Source organism: Petromyzon marinus, chromosome 5, assembly GCF_048934315.1.
Source record: "Petromyzon marinus isolate PM22_M1 ecotype Great Lakes invasive population chromosome 5, UKy_Petmar_22M1.pri1.0, whole genome shotgun sequence".
Lineage (NCBI taxonomy): Eukaryota > Metazoa > Chordata > Hyperoartia > Petromyzontiformes > Petromyzontidae > Petromyzon > Petromyzon marinus.
Genome location: NC_133671.1, coordinates 6,940,050 through 6,960,009, shown reverse-complemented (window position 1 = coordinate 6,960,009; position 19,960 = coordinate 6,940,050). Strand labels below are relative to the sequence as shown.

The 19,960-nt window shown below is 51.3% G+C and overlaps 1 protein-coding gene across 2 annotated transcripts in view; it reads left to right on the top strand.

Annotated features, from left to right (window-relative positions):
* The first annotated feature begins 3,504 nt into the window (after window positions 1–3,504).
* GTF2B (general transcription factor IIB) overlaps window positions 3,505–19,960 on the top strand; it is a 36,361-nt gene continuing 19,905 nt past the window's right edge. The window contains exons 1-4 of one of the 2 annotated variants that reach the window (XM_032946754.2): window positions 3,505–3,523; window positions 5,944–6,007; window positions 15,286–15,374; window positions 17,720–17,853. In XM_032946754.2, the coding sequence (XP_032802645.1) occupies window positions 5,991–6,007; window positions 15,286–15,374; window positions 17,720–17,853 (240 nt within the window). In that variant the 5' untranslated portion in view covers window positions 3,505–3,523; window positions 5,944–5,990. Of the gene's footprint in view, window positions 3,524–5,924; window positions 6,008–15,285; window positions 15,375–17,719; window positions 17,854–19,960 lie in introns of those variants that run through there. The other variant, XM_076061127.1, reaches the window with a different exon arrangement.

Sequence of the window (19,960 nt, the reverse complement as noted above, 5' to 3'; positions counted from 1 at the left end):
AGTGTTGCTGTGCTCCCACTGACCGCGCAGTAAATGAGCCGCGTGGGGGATTTAGCGGAAATCCATGGAGTTTAATTGAGAAGCCGCATCCCGAGTTAATAGCTATTAGGCGCGCATGAGCGCGGGGACGGAGCGATGGGAGGGGGGGGGTCAGGGGGGAGATGAGCGGGGGCAGCTGGAAGGGGGGCAGCCGAAAGGGAAAGGCAGCTGGGAGGGGCAGCTGAGAAGGGAGGCAGCTGGGTGAAGGGCAGCTTGGTGAAGGGCGTGCGCCGAGTCCCATGGCGCAATATCGCGATATTATACCGTGCGATATATCGCGATATTATACCGTGCGATATATCGCGATATCATACCGTGCGATATATCGCGATATTATACCGTGCGATATATTGCGATACACCGTGCGATATGTGGTGCGCGATAATCACGTACAGTATTTCAAAATAACAAAAGTGAACACATTCCTCAATAATGACAGCCCTGTGTGCGCCCCCCCCCCTCCCGTGCCCCCCAAAAAAGTACACGATAGACAACGTTTCGGGCAATGACTCTTCTTCATTGCGACATGATTACTTACAGATGTTATGTGTCTCTCCCCTAAGAATACAATCCCGTTTAATCTCGGCGTGTTTCCATACACACCTGCAATGCATTGCACGTGAACACGCCATCATCGAGACAAATATCCCCCGTGTAGCCTTCACAGACTGTTGGGGCAAGTGCTGTAGGCCAGCACCTATTCAGGCCAGAATGGTGCACGAGGAGGGTTGGTGAACAACTGCACGCCCGGCCGCCTTTGACTCCCCAATTTATAACACCCTTGATAGGTACTCATTTAAGGCGGAGTCGACCTAGGGAAGGCTCAGAACCTGTTTCGATATTCGTCACCGATGTTGGCTGTCAGCGAGAATCGAACTCGGTTCACCGGGTTCGTAGCGTCGTGCGCTAACCACGACACTACCCCCCCCCCCAAACCAGTGCGGAAGATGAAGATGCCCCCTATAGCCGAAACAGACTGTTGGGGCAAGTGCTGTTATCGAGTATCACTTATGAAGGCCGGCAGGGCGACTAGGGGGGCGGGGGGGGGGGTTGGTAGTCAGCACCACGCCAGGCCAACCTTTATCTATCAAGTGATTATATTTTACACACCGCGATAGGTACTCGTTTAAGGCTGAGTCGACCGAGGGGAGGCCCAGGACCGGTTCGTACATGCATATCCAATGTTGGCCGTGAGCGGGGACCCGCCGAGTGACCGCACGCGGCCGCGTGTCGCCCCCTCGTGGTGTCTGTTAGGTCGGCACACGGCCCTGACACTTCAAAGGCACGCAGGCACAGATGCCCCCCGTTTATAGCCTTACGAGACTCTTTGGGGCAAGTGTCCTTAGCGGGCAGCGCCTATGGAAGCGGCAAACGGCACACGTGGGGGTCGTGCACTCTCTCTCAAATTCTGATCGGTGGTGGTCAAAGACAAAAACATTTCCACAGAGCAGTTCTTCCCGACACGTGGTTTCGCATTGACGCGTGAGGCTGAGAGCGTCTGTCCACGAAGCGCGCGTCTCAGCCGCGTCTCGCCGCGTTCGCAAAATCCACCTCTCACGCGTCGTCCTCGCCTCGAATTCGTCGCCTCCCTCCGCTCCCAGTGCCGGCGTCCCACCATCGCCAGCCCGTAGGGCCCAGCAACTTAGTTCATAGTTTCATAGTTTCATTTATTTTTGGTATAGCCCTGTGAGCCATTCGGCTCTTGAATCGGGTGCAACCGCAACAAACAAAAAAACATGAACATGAAATAGCAACTGCCTCCTGTGCCGCCAGCGCCACTTCTCCTAAGTTTGACCCCGATTTTAAAAGATCAAATTATACACGACAGTATTTTTGTTTCACCGGGTAAGGACCATTGAGCTATGTAGCTCTTTTTACAGAAGCGGCCTGGCCATCACAAATGATAGCTCAAAAAAGCGGCTCATCACGTGTAAATGTATAGCAGGCAAATACTCTAAACGCGTGCGCTGTTGATTCTAAATGTGGAGGGGAAAAAGCCCCCCGAAGGACCCGGAGAAAAGTCCACGCGACTACGGGGAAAGAGAGACACGCAAACTCCAAATATACAGCAGCAGGCATTGTCAGGGTCGGGATCAAACCCATGACCTCCTGTACACCAGGCGAGGTAGTTAACATCTCCTAGCCACCGTGATGATGATGAGAGAGACGCAGACTCCAAATATACAGCAGCAGGCGTCAGGGTCGGGATCGAACCCACGACCTCCTGTACACCAGGCGAGGTAGTTAACATCTCCTAGCCACCGTGATGATGAGAGAGAGAGAGAGACACGCAAACTCCAAATATACAACAGCAGGCGTCAGGGTCAAGATCGAACCCACGACCTCCTGTACACCAGGCGAGGTAGTTAACATCTCCTAGCCACCGTGATGATGAGAGAGAGACACGCAAACTCCAAATATACAGCAGCAGGCGTCAGGGTCGGGATCGAACCCACGACCTCCTGTACACCAGGCGAGGTAGTTAACATCTCGCCAATGTGGGGCCCTCAATCCTCGGCCGTCCACCGCCTTGTCTTCTCCTCGCTGCTGTCGCCCTGCGCTACAGCTCAAGCTGTGGAACTCTCAGCACCTCTCTACATCAACGTGCGGGAGGAACCGTGGCCATTGCCGGAGGTCATTTCTCATCAGCAGCAGCATCACCCCGCTGCTGTTGCGTAAATCACAGCAGCAGCATCAGCCTACCATCCACACCGACTCTTCAGAGACACTTTAAGGCCCCACCTCTTTCTTAAAGGCGCCACATCTTTCTGAGAGGCCCCGCCTCTTTCTTAATGGCCCGCCTCTTTCTTAAAGGCCCCCATTCTTTCTGAGAGGCCCCGCCTCTTTCTTAAAGGCCTCGCCTTATTTTAGAGCCCCGCCTCTTTCTTAATGGCCCGCCTCTTTCTCAGAGGCTCCGCCTCTTTTATAAAGGCCCCCATTCTTTCTGAAAGGCCCCGCCTCTTTCTTAATGTGCTGCATTTCTTAGAGGATCCGCCTCTTTCTTAAAGGCCCCGCCTCTTTCTGAGAGGCCCCACCTCAGACTTAATGGCCCGCCTCTTTCTTAGAGGCTCCGCCTCTTTCTTTAAGGCATCGCCTCTTTCTTAGAGGCTCCGCCTCTTTCCGAGAAGCCCCGCCTCTTTCTTAATGACTCCGCCTCTTTCCCCTGGGCTGTCCTGCGACACGGGAGTTTGGCTGCCGCTATTCAGTCTTTAATGTCCGTGAACTGTTGTTGTGCGCGTTATAAGTTGCGTCATTATTTGCGTGCTGTTAAATTTTAGCCCAGTTAGAGTGACCCAACCGTTCCAACCACACATTGCCAACTTCGATTATTCGTTGAGCCCCCAACCGTTCCAATCACACATTCGAGCGCGACGTTCAGTTTCGCTTGCGGACTTTGCTGGGACAACAGCGGGCCCATCGATCAAAGCGTTAGCCCATCATGACTCATCTCGCCGCAGTGGCGAGACGTTAACTACCTCGACTGGTAATAACAGGAGTTCGATCCTGAAGTCTGCAGCTGTATATTTGGAGCTTGCGTGTTCTCCCCGTGGTCGCGTGGATTTTTCGCCGGCCCCTTTATGGTTTTTCTTCCCCCTCCACATTTAAAGAGAATTCGTCTGCTGCTATACATTTGCACGTGATAAGCCACTTCGTTGATAGCCAGGTCGCTTCTGAAAGAAGAGCTATGTAGCTCAGTGGGCCTTACCTGGTTCACATTTTAATTGCTTAGTTTAAGATGACTACAGTGTGCTAATATGCAAACGCGTTTTTTTTATTCCTGGCAGCTACCCGTCGGCTTCCGTACTAAAGATTTTAATCCTGCACGGTGTTCCAGATGTCTTGTGACCCCCCCCCCCCAGTTACTTGTGGCCCTAACTTTTGTACTCCCCCTTCGCTGATTAAATTCTGTTTTCAATAAACCGTACTTTTTTAAACGTGTATATAATTAAGTTGTAGATAATTAAATGGGGGGAGGGGGGATCACAGGACATCTGGACCACCCCTGTAACTTCTAAAGATGAGCGCACAATAGGGAGTGGGGTTTGCTGATGGGTTATTCCGAACGTGAGTTCACAGAGTTGCTTACCCAGGGGAGAAATCAAGACTCGGATATGTTCTCGCTCTGGGTGGGACAAACACTGCCTGGTCGATGTCAGATTATTGATACTGGAGGAATCCGATGAGCTATAAAGCTCTTTTTCCCCCCGCTGTTGCGCTAGCAGTGATGCAAACGGACGAGGAGTGTTAGCGAAAGGACTCAATTCGTCCCGTCAATAACAGTGGCCTTAAAAATAAAACATATGCAGTGCTGTAATGGGCGACGTTCCGGGCAATGACCCATGAGTGTGCATGTAACGTATGTTGAACTTTCAGAGTTTGAGAGAGGGTGAGACGGTGAGTGATGGCGAGTGTGTTTAGAATGTAATGGTGAGTGTGTGTGTGCCATTGTGGGGAGCGGTCGTGTAGTGGTTAGCGCGCTCCGCTACGAATCTGACGACCCGGGTTTGATTCCCGCTCCCGGTCAACACCAATACCGATTATCTGATCCGGTCCTGGGCTTCCCCTAGGTCGACTCAGCCTCAAATGAGTACCTGGTGCGGTGTGTAAACATCGCCACTGGGGAGACAAAGGCGGCCGGGCGTGGTTGCTGGCCACCCACCCCCTCGTGTACCGTGCCGGTAGCCTTCATAGGTGCTCGCTAACAGCACTTGCCCCTACAGTCTGTTACAAGCTACACGGGTGGTCTTTGCCATTGACAGAAACGTCGCCTATTGTAAACGTTTTCTGTTTAAGGCCACGGTGTTATTGACGAACGTCTTTGACGATGATCTGTGGGTTATTTACCCACTGTACTCTCCTAAGGGGCCGTCCATAAATGACGTCACGCGATTTTGGACGATTTTTTTACCCCCCCAGTCACACGGCGTCACAAAAAGTCAGACCCCCTCCCCTCAAATATGACGTCACAAAGCTCTGCCCCCCCCCCAAAAAAAAATTAACAAGCTTTGAAATCGCTTTAAACTATTGTCATTGTAGTGTGTATTTAATGTGGCGCTGCACTCTGATGTTGTAGGAGAAAACATTTTTTTAAAGTATATTTAATTAAGTAGAACGTTTTGATTTAAAGCTTTCGTGACTGCAGGGATTAATATTCTTGGTTCTTTCGGTAAAGTCACGTATATATTTACATATTATATATTTATATATATATTATATATATTTATATTTTTTATGTATTTTTATTATTTTATTGTTTCCCTTCTACGTGACTTTACCGAAAGAAACAAGAATATAAGTAGAACGTGTTGTCTATATTAAAGTTGCGCATTTTAACATGACGTCACATTTCTCAAACCCCCCCTCCTCGTCACACATCGTCACAAATGTCTGACCCCCCCGCACCTAGGTGCGTGACGTCATTTATGGACGGCTCCTAACAGACTGTTGGGGCGTTTGCTATCAACGAGGTAACAGCACCCATGAATGGCCCGAGTCGGTGGTGTGGCCAGGACCACGCCCGGCCGCCTTTGTCTCCCCCCCAGTGCAAAGCGCTTCCCACGCACGAGATGTTATTCATCGAAGGCAGCGATTCTTAACCCGGGGTGCACCTCGCACCCACTGGGGGTGCCAGGTGCCCTTTTCTGAGCACCAAAGGGGGTGCACAAGTCTGCAGTAAAGGTTTAAGAACCACTGATCTAAGGCTTAGTCGACCTAGTGGGGCCAGGGGCTTCAGCAGACCGGTTCAGATTTGACCACTGACGTTAGCCGGGAATCGGCTGCGCTAACCGCTGTCCCACCGCTCCTCCCACCCCCCCCACCCACCACCGCGCAACCACGTGTGTATCCTCCCCGCCCGTCTCCACGACGATTGGCTCGACCTGCGCCACGTGGACGTGACGTCAGACGTGAACTCGGCCAATCGCGGTGCGCTTCCCGAGACCGCGCACACAATGGCGTCCGGTAACCGGTGAGTTCCGCAACCTCACCTCATCGTCACGTCCTCACCACCTCATCCTCACCTCACCACTACCTTCTCGTCATGTCCTTACCCACCTCCTCATCTAACCGCCGTCTCCGCTCCCCACGTCTCCTGTGTCTCATGCTGCTCGTCACCGAGTCTCCCGTATCGCCGTGCCTCCTCACCTCGTCTCCTGCGTCACCTCGTCTCTCCGTGTCTCCTCACCTCGTCTCTTCGTGTCTTCTCACCACTCATCGTCTCCTCACCTCGTATCCTGCGTCACCTCGTCCCTCCGTGCCTCACCTCGGCCCTCCGTGCCTCACCTCGTCCCTCCGTGTCTCCTCACCTCGGCCCTCCATGCCTCCTCACCCCGTGTCTCCTCACCTCGTGTCTCCGTGTCTCCTCACCTCGTGTCTCCGTGTCTCCTCACCCCGTGTCTCCGTGTCTCCTCACCCCGTGTCTCCTCACCCCGTGTCTCCTCACCCCGTGTCTCCTCACCCCGTGTCTCCTCACCCCGTGTCTCCTCACCCCGTGTCTCCTCACCCCGTGTCTCCTCACCCCGTGTCTCCTCACCCCGTGTCTCCTCACCTCGTGTCTCCGTGTCTCCTCACCACGTGTCTACGTGTATCCTCACCTCGTCTCACCACTAATCATCTCCTCGCCTCACCACTCATCATCTCCTCGCCTCGTCCTCCGCGTCTCCTCACCACTCATCATCTCCTCGCCTTTCCTCCACGTGTCACCTCACTTCGTCTCTCCGTGCCTCCTCGCCTGACGTGTCCGCCGGTACCTCCTCACCTCGTCCCCCTTTGTCGCCCCCCCAACCCCCCCACCTCACACCGCCGTCACGCATTGTGGAGTCTTTGACGACCCCTAGCCGAGACCCCCATCATCCCAATAAAGCAGCCTCGTTATCAACGTGCCATTACTTTCACGTGCGCGGCGATGCTCTTACCTTGCGCTCATCATGCCGTTCTTCATTGTTGTTAATTACCGTGTTGAATAAAAAATGGTGTGCTCATCTTAATTATGGCCTAAGCTGTTTTCGTAAACGGTCACTGCGTTGGATAAACAAACACGGTCACGGTGGTGGCAGGACACGAGGAGGATCTACAGCACGTTGTGTTGTTTTGTCAACAACCTTGAACCTTGCCGCTGTTACTCTGCCCTCATTGTTGTAACCCGGGCCTCCCCATGAAGAAATATAATTTCTGGTCTCAACTCTGGTCATATAGAGGTCATCAGATGAGATGACTCATCGATATGAGATCATCGCACCTGTAGGTCTGTGTATATGTCTGCGGGTCTCTATGTAAGTCTGTGAGTCTCTATATAAGTCTAAACTCTGGGTGGCTGTGTGTGTATGCTTCTCTGTGTAAGTTTGTGGGTCTCTTAAGTATCTGGGTTTCTGCAATTCTATGGGTCTGTGTGGGTGTCTTAATTCTGTGGGTCTCTTGGTAACTGGGTGTATGTGTGTCTTCATTATAAATCTGTGGGTATTTATGTAAATATATGGGTCTTTGTAGTCTGCGCCTAGTCTGTGGGTTTCTTATGTATGTGGTGGCGGTTGTTATGTTATGTCTTTAACTGGATATCTGTGTTCTTTGATGCTTGGGTCATTGTCTTCACATATATGGGTCCATGTAAGTCTGTATAGGTCTGGGGGTCATCATTTAAGTCTGAAGTTCTATATTTTTATGCGATGGTTTCTCTAAGTCTACGGGTCTCTAAGCATGGGTGTCTGTTTATTTGTTATTATCTATGTGAGTTTCTAGGTCACTATGTATGTGAATGGTTCTCTAAATCTGTGGGTCACTATATGTTTCCAATGACATGGGTCTGTAAGTGTTTTCTCTGTATCTATGATGTTTTTAATCATACTTAATGAAATCCAGGTCTCCCTTGATTAAAAACAGAGCCCTCTTGACCTCACTGAGCTCACCTGGTCGTTAAGGTAACCTGATATTAATAAATTGTGGTTATACGGCATTGGCAGTGGTACACGACCACAGATAACCAAACAAACTCAACACATTTGTCAATAATACAGTGTGGCCTTAAACTAAAATTTATATAATAGGCGACGTTTTGGGCAATTACTATTTCACTCTTTTTTATTTACTATTTTTATTTTACCAGGTAAGGTCCGCTGAGCTATGTAGCTCTTTTTTCAGAAGCGACCTGGCCACAAATTCTAGCTCAACGAAGTGGCTTATCACTTGCAAATGTAGCAGCCAAAATACAGTAAAACCTTGGATTGCGAGCATTATTCCTTCCAGAAACGTGTTTGTAATCCAAAGCACTCGTACATCAGTTGTGATCACGTGACGCTCGGCAGACAAAGCGTATACGTACACTACTCGTATTGCAAGACCTCGCTCGTTTATCAAATTAATATTTATTTTCAAAAAATGTTGCTCGTCTTGCAAAACACTCGCAGACCAAGTGACTCGCAATCCAAGGTTTCACTGTACTCTCAAATGCCCCCTTTGCACAGCAGCACGTAGGCCAGAGAGAAAGGCGTAATACGAATACATCACAATAGTAACCGCAGTAAACGCACAGGGTGCCGCCTGGTCTCGACCGCGACCACTGGCCATCGCCCCCCTTTTTTGTCCGTTTCATGGAGAAGCTCTCCGATATCTCTGTCATCGCACGGGCAGGTAGCATAAGTTGGGGAAGTGCCTGGGCGCCGAGCCTCCGGCGTCCTACGGCGATGAGAATCGGGATGTGAACCACAAACCCTTCGGAGCCGGCAAAGTCGACTGCCGTCACCTCGATGACCCAAGTCGTAATCGGCGTGAGTGCCCCACTGTTTCGGTTCTTTTGCATTGTGTGAAGCACATTTATTATAATACATCCATTATAATAAATTGACTTGGGACAATAATAATTAATCCACAAACGTTTCTATTTTTTTTTCTATCCATCAGGTTCGTGTTTTAAAGCTAATTTGTTTACCCGTATATCGGTAAAAACATTTTTTTATGAAGGATTTCGATAACAAACGGTCCATCACGCACGGGAAAATCGACATCAATGATCCCTGTGCAGCCCTATTGTCCTCCGACTACTGCTAAATGAGGGCCTCTCCCTACGTATCGCTTGACCATACTTCAACAGTACGGATAGCGAAAGTGGGGGGACAGAGGCATGAGAGCGTGGTAGTTGAGTGCAAAAAATTGTGTTGCCGCACTGCGCTGCCCCCGGTTGCCTACGACGTATGGCCCACAGCCTGTAACGACGTGTTGTGTGGTGGTCACCCATCCTAGCACCATCACACGGCCTACACTATCCACGCTCATCCCGCTTGGCCTCCGAGATTCGACGAGACGGGTGACTTGGTTGCAGGTGGTTCCCTTTCGTGTTTGTTTAATGATATTGTTTTTTCAGTGACTCACCTGTGAGTCGCAGGCACGAGCTAGAGCTAGAAGCCCTTGCTCGAAGCCGCTTGTGTTGGCAGTCGGGCATCGTCAAGTATGTATGTATGTTGAACTTATTTCGCATCGTACAGTGCCAACCGGAGTAGCGGGTGTAAACAGATTGGTCCTTGCCATGACAATGCGGAATTTCCACCACTGCCTCAGTGGCTGCCAGTTGAGTTGAGCCCTGCTTCTGTGTCCCTTCGAGCGGGGAGTTAGTTACCACTGCCTGTGAATAAGTGGTGTCACATATTTTAGAGAGAGTGGGGGGGGGAGGAAATCGTCGCATTTTGGCAACTGGCTGAATAAGGCGGTCACAAGCGCCATCAAGAGTCACGGCGACCTTCCGCTGTATACAGAGCAAACACTCTGGGGGACTCGCAGGACGATCCAAACTTTACACACGACCAGGGTAGAATGAAATGCCTGTGTGCGCTGACACAGAGTAGTTGTTGCGACGGAGCTGTTGTGCGCTCTACCGTGAATCTTCAGAGGGGGTGCGGCTGCGCTCGTTCCGTCATTGTCATCGTCGGTGTCCCGAGGTGTTAACCACCTCCAGGGGGAGAGAGACACCGCTCTTACTGCTCCACATGCGGGCTCACTCGCAGTTCGCGTGAAATCGTCGTCGCTCGAAAAATTGATTTCACCGCGCGAGTGACGGCTCGCCCTGTTGGAGAGTCGCGTGGCACTGGGAGCCCGGTCTAAAGGGAGTAGTGGGTCGTGTCGCTGGGTTTTCCGTTGATGGTTTCCTCCAGACTTGTGTGGGGTTTTTTTTTATATTAATTAACCGCGCATAGTCAGCGAAGGACCATTGCGCCTAAACGTGTTATCTCTTGCGACAGCATTTGCGTAAACTGCTCTTGCTGCCATACCAGTGTCTCGAGTGATTCGTTTGATCCACAGGTCACGGGACAGGGGGGTAACTAAGGGGGCAGCGCTGTTCCTTTGAGAGGGTGGCAGTCCACTTTGAACGTTGACCGCCAACTAAAGTCTGCAATTTGCTGGAGTTTGCGCACCAATGTTTTAGGTTATATGTTGATCTGAGCTCGACCTGTGTAGTAACAAGTTTACAATTGTTAAGATTCCACCTGAAATTATGTTTAGGTGGATTGGGCCTTGTTCTCACGGGACCAGATCTTCCCACCATGCAATGTGCCAGCAACATTTAATGCTTGTACTTGTAATATCAATGAGTTTATTTAGTAGTGATACATTTTGATAATTGAAGGGTTTGTCTGTTACTCATTAACTCATATAGCAATTCAAGAACCGGTCATCAGAATGTTTTTGTATTAAATTATCAGGCCCCATGTGTGTCGTGCAGTCTTCACTGCTTATTATTCACTCTCTCTGGCCCTCTCTAAAAATGTGCTATGAATAAGGGCCATTGCCCGAAACGTCACATATCATTTTAAGGCCACAGTGTTATTGATGAGTGTGTCGAGTTATTTCACATTGTGAGGGGCGATTGAACGCTAGACACTTTCAAGAAGGGAATACTCGCACTCACTTAGACCTGGCTCCCAGTGCCTTCCACATGGCGACAGTGCTGAAGAATCACTCGCAGTGGAGAGGAAAGCAATTTCTCTCGTGTCGATATAATAGGGGGCCTGAGCTGTAAGCTCCCAAGTGATTTTGCAGAGTGGACAAAGGGCTCTTCTAGGCAGCAATTAAAGTCTTGGGTCATCGATGATGTTGATGAAGCTGTGTAGAGAAATAAACTCTGCATCATCACCACAGTCACTCGCTGCTGTTCGTGTCAGGACAGCCTGTTGCATCACTTCTTGTGAATCCGCACTCTGCAAATGTAACCTGTCCTCCTTGACGGTGTGATGGATACGTGTTTTCTTTGTGGCTGAGTAACCACGTGTGTGTGTGTGTCCCGTGTGTGTACGCACAGTGGGGAGTAGTGGCGCAGCGGTGAGCGCGTTATGCTGCGAACCCGGAAACGAGTTAAATTCACGGCCAACATTGGGGACGAATGTCCGAACCATTGCTGGATCTCCCTGAGGTCGACTTGGCCTTAAAGGAGTACCTGGTACAACATCGGCTCTTGGGATTCACAGGCAACTGGGCGTTGTCCTGGCCAGCCACCTTTTTCTAGTGCTGTGCCAGCTTTCATAGGTACTCGCTAGCAGCACTTGCCTCAACAGTCTGTTGTTAAGGCTATCCAGTAGATCTTTATCTTTTTTTTTTCAGTAGGGAGCAGTGGCACAGTGGTTTAGCACAATGCTCTATGAACCCGGCGACCCGAATTTGATTCCCCGCTCACGACCAACATCGGTGACGCACATCCACACACTGATCCTGGGCCTCCCCTAGGTCGATTCGGCATTACGCAAGTATCCAGCACAGTGCGTAAAACAATCATCGATGGGGAGAAAAAGGTGGCCGGGCATGGCTGCTGGCTACATCACCCCCTCGTGTGTGCTGTTTGAGCTTCACGGGTCCTGCTCTCGCTAATAGCACTTGTCTCCCCCAGCGTAGCCTTGCCAAGGCTACGCAGGGGGGGGATCTTGTGCGGGGTGGAGCGCATTGGAACTTTTGCAGCGACGCGTGTGGCTCTCGCCCACGTGTGTGTGTGTGTGTGTGCGATAGTGTAGCGGTTAGCGCGCTGCGCTATGAACCCGGCGACCCGGGTTCGATTCCCGCTCACGGCCAACACCAGTGACGATTATCTGAACCGGTTCCCGGCCTCCCCGAGGTCGACTCGGCCTCAAATGAGTACCTGGTGTGGTGTGTAAACATCGCCACTGGGGAGACAAAGGCGGTCGGGCGTGGTGCTGGCCACCCACCCCCTCGTGTACCGTTCCGGCCTTCATAGGTGCTCGCTAACAGCACTTGCCCCTGAAAGAGGAAGTAAGGAGCGACGAGCAAAAATTGTCGAGGGTTCGAGCCTCTTATTTTCCGAGCGGTTTCACTGCTTAGTCATTTGGGTTCACGAAATTGAGTCATTTCAGGGTTCGCGCAGTGAAGACTAACATGACAGTGATCATAAAAATAATGGTGATGGTAATCATTGACATCCCATTGTCAACACACTGCTGGATTCAGGCCCCCGCACACCGTGGCAATCACGGGGTTCGGTTCGGATATCACTTGCCACTGCTTTTAACCACGGTCATGAATCAAATTCGAATTGCTGGGTTAGTAGCGTATGAGGCGTCGGCCTCACCACATTTGTCTTGAGCCACCTGTCCTCTGGAGACCCAAGCTTCTGGCTCGGTTGCCCTCGGTAACTTCACGAGTGTTGGCTCCGCCCGCCGGTTTATCGTGGCGCTGCTTGACCGAGGAAAGTCGAAAGCTAGGCTGCTCTCCCATCTCCACCAAGCGCAGGATGCCCCCTCATCTCCGGGGCGCTCCAGTTTGCCGCGCGTAAATGCTCGTCAGTTGGCCGATAACACCTTTGTACAAAGAAGATGCCAGAGCTGGGGGGAGGTGGCCACTGCCTCGTCCCGCTGTCGCCTGTGGTTCCTCCTTGCGCCTCTTGAGTCGTCCTCTGTCTTCGGGAGCGGAGATCCCCTCCTCGAGCAGCTCGTTACAAAGTATAAATTATTACAATCGTCGTCTCCGCTGGTGAGGCTCCTTTAATCAACTCGGCGTGATAAGGGGTGTGGCGCCGCATCAGGCTGTTGCGTCGAATCGTGTGCTTACATACATATTTGTGTTTTATATTGATGCGCGTTGTATACCGCCGGGCACACTGCCGTGGTGAAATGGTCAGCACACCGGACTTGCATTCCAGAGGTCGCCGGTTTCGATTTCCTGGCACGACGGTTGTAACAACGGTGCGAGTCTCTTAAATCCCTGCCGCCACTGCCTCTATCCACCCAGCCGGTCGGCATTTTGCGTGCAGTTGAGTAAAGAATCAGAGAATGGAGGAATTCGATGATCTATAAAGCTCTTTCACAGATGACCAATCAATGCCAAAAACTCTGTAGGAGTGCAGAGTTTAGGAAAGGTTAACAAACCACTTGACAAAAATATACAAATACAACTAAATTATTTTTTTTATCTTGCCAGGTAAAGCCCACTGAGGTATTAACTATTTTTTTCGAAGCTCAACAAAGTGGCTCATCGCTTGCAAAGTGTCGGTACTCAGACCTATTCCAGGACGACTGGCCCACATGGAAGAGTAGGCCAAATATTCCCTCTGGAGGGGCTGTCTAGAGCTCCCTCTAGTGGTGAAGGTTGCCACGGTGGCGGGATGTTAATTTTACTCACCTGGAATACAGGAGGTCGTGGGTTTGATCCCAACCCTGTGACGCCTGTATATTTGGAGTTTGCATGTTCTGGATTTTTCTCCCAGTCCTCCGGTTTTTCCCTCCAAATTCAGGAACATGCATTTAGATTTTATGATTTGACGGCTATAAATGTCTTCATAACAAGCCACTTCATTGAGCTATCATTTGTGATAGCCAGGTCGTTTCTAAAAAAAAGGGATGTATATCGCTCAGTGGGCCTTATTTGGTCAAATTAAAATAGTTTAGTTTTCTGCCAGCATTGGCGCCAGCGAGCAATAGCAGGGCCGCAAACGTTGAATTTTTTTAAATTTGCAGATGATGCACTAACAAAACTGCATCTGTTCTTCTAAGGAGGGACCCCTCTCCGCACGTTCCCGTGAACGCTGCGGAGCCCACAAGCCGGCCGTGAAACTCTGCGCTTAACCGCCGCCCAGATTTGTAACGTTTTCTGGGCCACACTGGCGTGAAGATCCTTAATGGAAGAAAACCGTTAAGGATATTTTTGAGGTTTTTTTTGAGTCGTAACGTCACGCTGCGAACTAGCGCCCGCGTGTCGGTGTGTGGGCGGCGTTGCGTCTGACACGTGCGTGTGCGGTTCCATGGTTCCGTTGAATTTTTTCTGTACTGGCAAATCTCTCTTTTTTCCCCAACAACCCCCGAACCCTCGCCTCCAACGAAACAGAGAGGCTCCCTTAATGGAGTGGCTTTCGGCGGCTCGGTTCACTTCAGCGGCGGCTGATGAAATGAGATAAAAATTGCGTTTGCTGCATGGCGTGGAAAATTTCGAGCTCCCACAGGTTTTTCTCAAACACTAAAATAACTGGAACTGGCAGCTGGTATTAAAGCTCGAAATGGGATTTGATTTTTTTCTTTGTACCATTACACCCAGGCATGTACGGACGCGTAGATTCCAATTAACGCTTCCAACACCTTCGGCTGGTTTAAACTATCAATGTTATTCATTGCTGACAGATTTACCCAGTCCCGAGACTTGTGTTTTTTGAGGTGGGGGGAGGGGCGCGGTTTGTGTTAGGTGGGGGGGGGCTGATTGGTATGATTGGCCGAATCTTTTCAGAGTATTTTATTGAGTGGCAGGAAATCAAAGTGCCCAGAGAACCCCCCACAGCCGTAAAGCGATGACGGGAGAGCCATCGTTAATCTGCGCACAAGGGGCAAATTGGCCTGATTGCTTGTGCAGCCGCTGTAAACCACAACGTACATAATACACGTGTGTATTTGCTGCGCGTTGTATGTGCTCATGCGTGTGTGAGAGTGAATCTGTCCTGGACCTCCTCCAGATCGCCCCGGACATGAATGAGTACCTGAAACATTGGCTGAGCTTCGGCACTTATGGAGATGAAGGTGGTTGGGCATTCTGCTGACCAAACCGCCTCATTGTGTGCCACGTCAGCCTTAATAATTGCTCACTTACAATGTTTGCCACGATATTATATGAGGTGTAACGATGGATCTCTGTGCGTGTCCCCCCCATTATTGTGTCTGTCCTTGTATGCATGTCTATGCATGCATGTTTCTCTGTGCATCTATTTTGTCTGTGCATGCATGTGTCTTCATGACTCTGCGTGTCTCTGCACGTCTGTTTGTATGTGTGTGTGTGCAGCATTCACTGTCCGTACCACCCGGAGGCGGTGTTGATTGAAGATTACCGCGCGGGGGACATGGTGTGCCCCGAGTGTGGAGTTGTAGTCGGTCAGTAATCACCTCGGTGCCACGGTTGCTAATGCGGTTGCTCCTGCTACTGCTGTTGCTGCTGCTGCTGTTGCTGCTGTTGCTGCTGCCACTGTTGCTGCTGGTGCTGCTGCTGTCACGTCAACCTGCAGTGATTCATGATGCACCCCATCACCACCGGTCACCACTGCCCTCTCCCGCAGTTTGGTGAATTCACACGATTCAGTCGAACAACCGCTGCTCCACTGGGGGCCTCCATGATTTGTATTCTCGCTTGTGCAGTCTGCCTCGTGTGTTCCGTTCCTATCGCCGGGCCTCCGTCTGTGTGCTCCACGGGCCTAAGTCTATAACGATTTCCGGTTGATATATTCGCGAGTCAATAACGGCGGCGGCTTCTCTCGTGCGTGCGCGCCGTTCAGTGGCCGTATCGCGTGCGATTCTACGCACGAAGAGCCGCGCGCGTTGATGTCAATCGCAGTGCCCGCTTGACTGCCAGCCCTAGGTTGCCGCCGGCGATGTTAAAACACCAAATAGACACCTGTCGCAAGGCGTCAAGAGTGCACCAGCCGCACACATGCTTGTGGTAAGACATGCAAACGAACAACGCTTTGAACGTGTACGAGTGCCATGTACCCTGCTGCCAAGGTGCTGCCCACCAGCAGTTTCACCAAACCCCACCTCCGCGGAACAAACAAAAAAAACTCGACACGTTCTCGTCAGCAATGCTGCGTGCGACCTCGTAGCAAGGCATCGTTGCAGGCATTGGCCATTCCTCACAAGCGCACAAGACATGCCAGAGGGGGGGGCACGTGCGGATAGAGTTGTGAGGCTGCACTTTACACCACGCGTGCCCGATGAGAATGAAATGAAACAATCCTGGTGAGCGGTGTTTAAATTGGCGTGTGGTTCCCTCCGAAGAGGCACCGTTACTGAGCGCACGCCCTGACGCCCGGCGGAGGCCACGGCGCCGTGGCCGATGCTTAAATGTGGATGGCGGCGCAACAGGTTGACGCGGTTTGGCAATTTCCCACGCAAATTAGCGCCCTGCTGCGTTTCGGTGTTTTTTGGCACCGCTTCGTTAGCCTCAAATACCGCGTGACGCGTCGCCGATGACGCGATAGCCGGCGTGTGCTAGCAGGCCACCGTGATGAATTCCCACAGTGGAATGGTAGCGGCTCCCAATCGATTGAAATGGGCCTTCAGGGGCCACTGTTAGCGTCTTGGGCAAAGCCCTCAATCGGTTCAATTTCCCTGAGAACGATTGTTTAAGGGCACTTTATACATTTAAATGATTTTTTTTCACCAAGTCCCTCATCGGCAAGCGTTAATACGAATTAAACGGCAAAACGATGCCGCCTGGCTCATGGTGGAGCAGATGCGATGGAACTCAACGAGGCAGACGCTACACAAACAACCGTGCGAGCGAGAACAAGGGGGAGGGCAGGTGAGGGCAGCTGAGCCCATTCTTGAATCGATTTCGCGGCCCGGAATTGCGCCGCATGTCACCACAGAGCGCCGAGAAAGACTTCCCCCCCCCCTGTGCAGAAACTGGGCTCTCGTTTGTCTTGGTCGTGAAAGCCTCAAACGCTTGCGTCGGACAGCCCAGGGCGCAGTGTAGTGTTTGCGACCGCGGCGCGCGGTCCACGATGGCAGAGCAGACGTTTCACTGGTTGCCACCGCACCAGGTGGCAAAAACTTTAGCGGGTTGTAATTTTCTCTGCAACAGCCAATAACGGTGAGCTGCGCTCGTAATTAGCCACGCAAATGCATCCGTTCTACGAAAGTTTTGCTCCCTTAGGCGGTACCGAGGTCTGCTCTGATCCTGTGGATTAATGGCGCGTACCTCGCCGAGTATACAGGAGGTCGTGGGTTTCATCCTGACCCTGATGCCTGCATGTTTGGTGTTTGCATGTCTTCCCTGTGGTCGCTGGGATTTTTCTCCGCGTCCTCCGGTTTTACCCCCCACACTTGCGTTTTAGAGTATTCGGCTGCTATTAAATGTCCACGTGATAAGCCACCTCGCTGAGCTATCATTTGTGGCCAGGTCGCTTCTGATCAAGAGCTATATAGCTCAGTGGGCCTTACCTGGTAAAGTAAAAAATTGTTTGGTTTTAGTGTAGATACCACACTGGGTGTGTGGGCGGTTAGTTGGTTGGTTGGGGGGGCGCGGACGTATGATGGTCAGATATGCGATGATTGCACTGCACGTATTTTTTTTTTTAAAACATCCCCCCCCCCTCCTCCCCCCACCAGCAGAGCGCCCGCGTTGTTGTTGTGGTGGTGGCGGTGGTGGTGCGGCGTGTCTATTGTGTCTTGGCGGCGCGGCCCCCGCCCCGGTGGACTCTGTAATGCACGCCGTGTCCCAGGCGACCGCGTGGTGGACGTCGGCTCGGAGTGGAGGACCTTCAGCAACGACACCAACTCGAAGGACCCGTCGCGAGTGGGCGACGCGCAGAACCCTCTGCTCAACGGCAGCGACCTCACCACGCTCATCAGCAAGGTGACGACGTTGCCGGGGGGGGGGGGGGGGGGGGGGCGCTGTGCAACGTTCTGACCCCGCGCCCCTACTGGACGTCTGTGGAAAAGAGCTTTTATAGCTCGTAGGATTCCGCCAGTGTAAATAAATATTCCGATGCAGAAAAATGGAACGCCCTCCGAGGTGGGCGATCTGCCCCAGTATGTGAAAGTGTGGCGCGGAGCGTTGTCCATAGGGCCATGGCTCTGCCCATATACGGTCTTGTGGATAATTAATCGAGGTGTCTATCGCATCGATCGATTCTGCTCATAGTCGATCCGACAGCCTTGTTGGAGTATCGATTCGGCGAGGGTTAATCACTGCGTCCGATACATTGGTATGGGATCCATAGATCGACTAATCCCATTGGTTAGTGCATAAGCGTCGTGTGAAACGCCCACCCCCCCCCCCTTTTTTTCGATTGGCTAATATCTGCACGATCGGCGATCCGTTTTCATCGCATTGAAGCGCCGCTCAGATCCCAAGCGTGGCGGAGCGCGGGCGATCCTCGGGATGGATGCTCGCCGTGCCGAGTCGTACACGTGTACGCATGCCCACGTGTATGTTGGGTATATTTACATTTACCATTTCTGCAGACGTGATTAGGTTCTAGAACACCATACATGGTGTCACGGTGGGTGTAGAACAGCAGTGAATACTGCTGAACCTCCTGGATTCCCATGATGATGATGATGAGTGAGTGAATTCATTTAATTTCCTTAATATTCTTGCCGCGCGCACCTCCCACCATTTGTCGTACGAGTGATGCGTACCCTTCTGTGAGCTCTTCACGCCCATGTGAATAGTAGTGATGTGTACACTTCTGTGAGCTCTTCACGCCCATGTGAATAGTAGTGATGTGTACACTTCTGTGAGCTCTTCACGCCCATGTGAATGGTAGTGATGTGTACACTTCTGTGAACTCTTCACACTCGTGCTAGTAGTAGTGATGTGTACACTTCTGTGAGCTCTTCACGGCCGTGCTAGTAGTAGTGATGTGTACACTTCTGTGAGCTCTTCACGCCCATGTGAATAGTAGTGATGTGTACACTTCTGTGAGCTCTTCACGCCCATGTGAATAGTAGTGATGTGTACACTTCTGTGAGCTCTTCACACCCGTGCTAGTAGTAGTGATGTGTACACTTCTGTGAGCTCTTCACGCCCATGTGAATAGTAGTGATGTGTACACTTCTGTGAACTCTTCACACCCGTGCTAGTAGTAGTGATGTGTACACTTCTGTGAGCTCTTCACGGCCGTGCTAGTAGTAGTGATGTGTACACTTCTGTGAGCTCTTCACGGCCGTGCGAGTAGTAGTGATGTGTACACTTCTGTGAGCTCTTCACACCCGTGCTCGTAGTAGTGATGTGTACACTTCTGTGAGCTCTTCACGGCCGTGCTAGTAGTAGTGATGTGTACACTTCTGTGAGCTCTTCACGGCGTGCTAGTAGTAGTGATGTGTACACTTCTGTGAGCTCTTCACACCCATGTGAATAGTAGTGATGTGTACACTTCTGTGAGCTCTTCACGGCCGTGCTAGTAGTAGTGATGTGTACACTTCTGTGAGCTCTTCACGGCCGTGCTAGTAGTAGTGATGTGTACCCTTCTGTGAACTCTTCACGCCCGTGTGAATAGTAGTAGTGATGTGTACACTTCTGTGAGCTCTTCACGGCCGTGCTAGTAGTAGTGATGTGTACACTTCTGTGAGCTCTTCACGGCCGTGTGAATAGTAGTGATGTGTACACTTCTGTGAGCTCTTCACGGTGTGCTAGTAGTAGTGATGTGTACACTTCTGTGAGCTCTTCACACCCGTGCTAGTAGTAGTGATGTATACACTTCTGTGAGCTCTTCACGGCCGTGCTAGTAGTAGTGATGTGTACACTTCTGTGAGCTCTTCACGGCCGTGTGAATAGTAGTGATGTGTACACTTCTGTGAGCTCTTCACGGCCGTGTGAATAGTAGTGATGTGTACACTTCTGTGAGCTCTTCACGGCCGTGCTAGTAGTAGTGATGTGTACACTTCTGTGAGCTCTTCACGCCCACGTAAATAGTAGTGATGTGTACACTTCTGTGAGCTCTTCACACCCGTGCTAG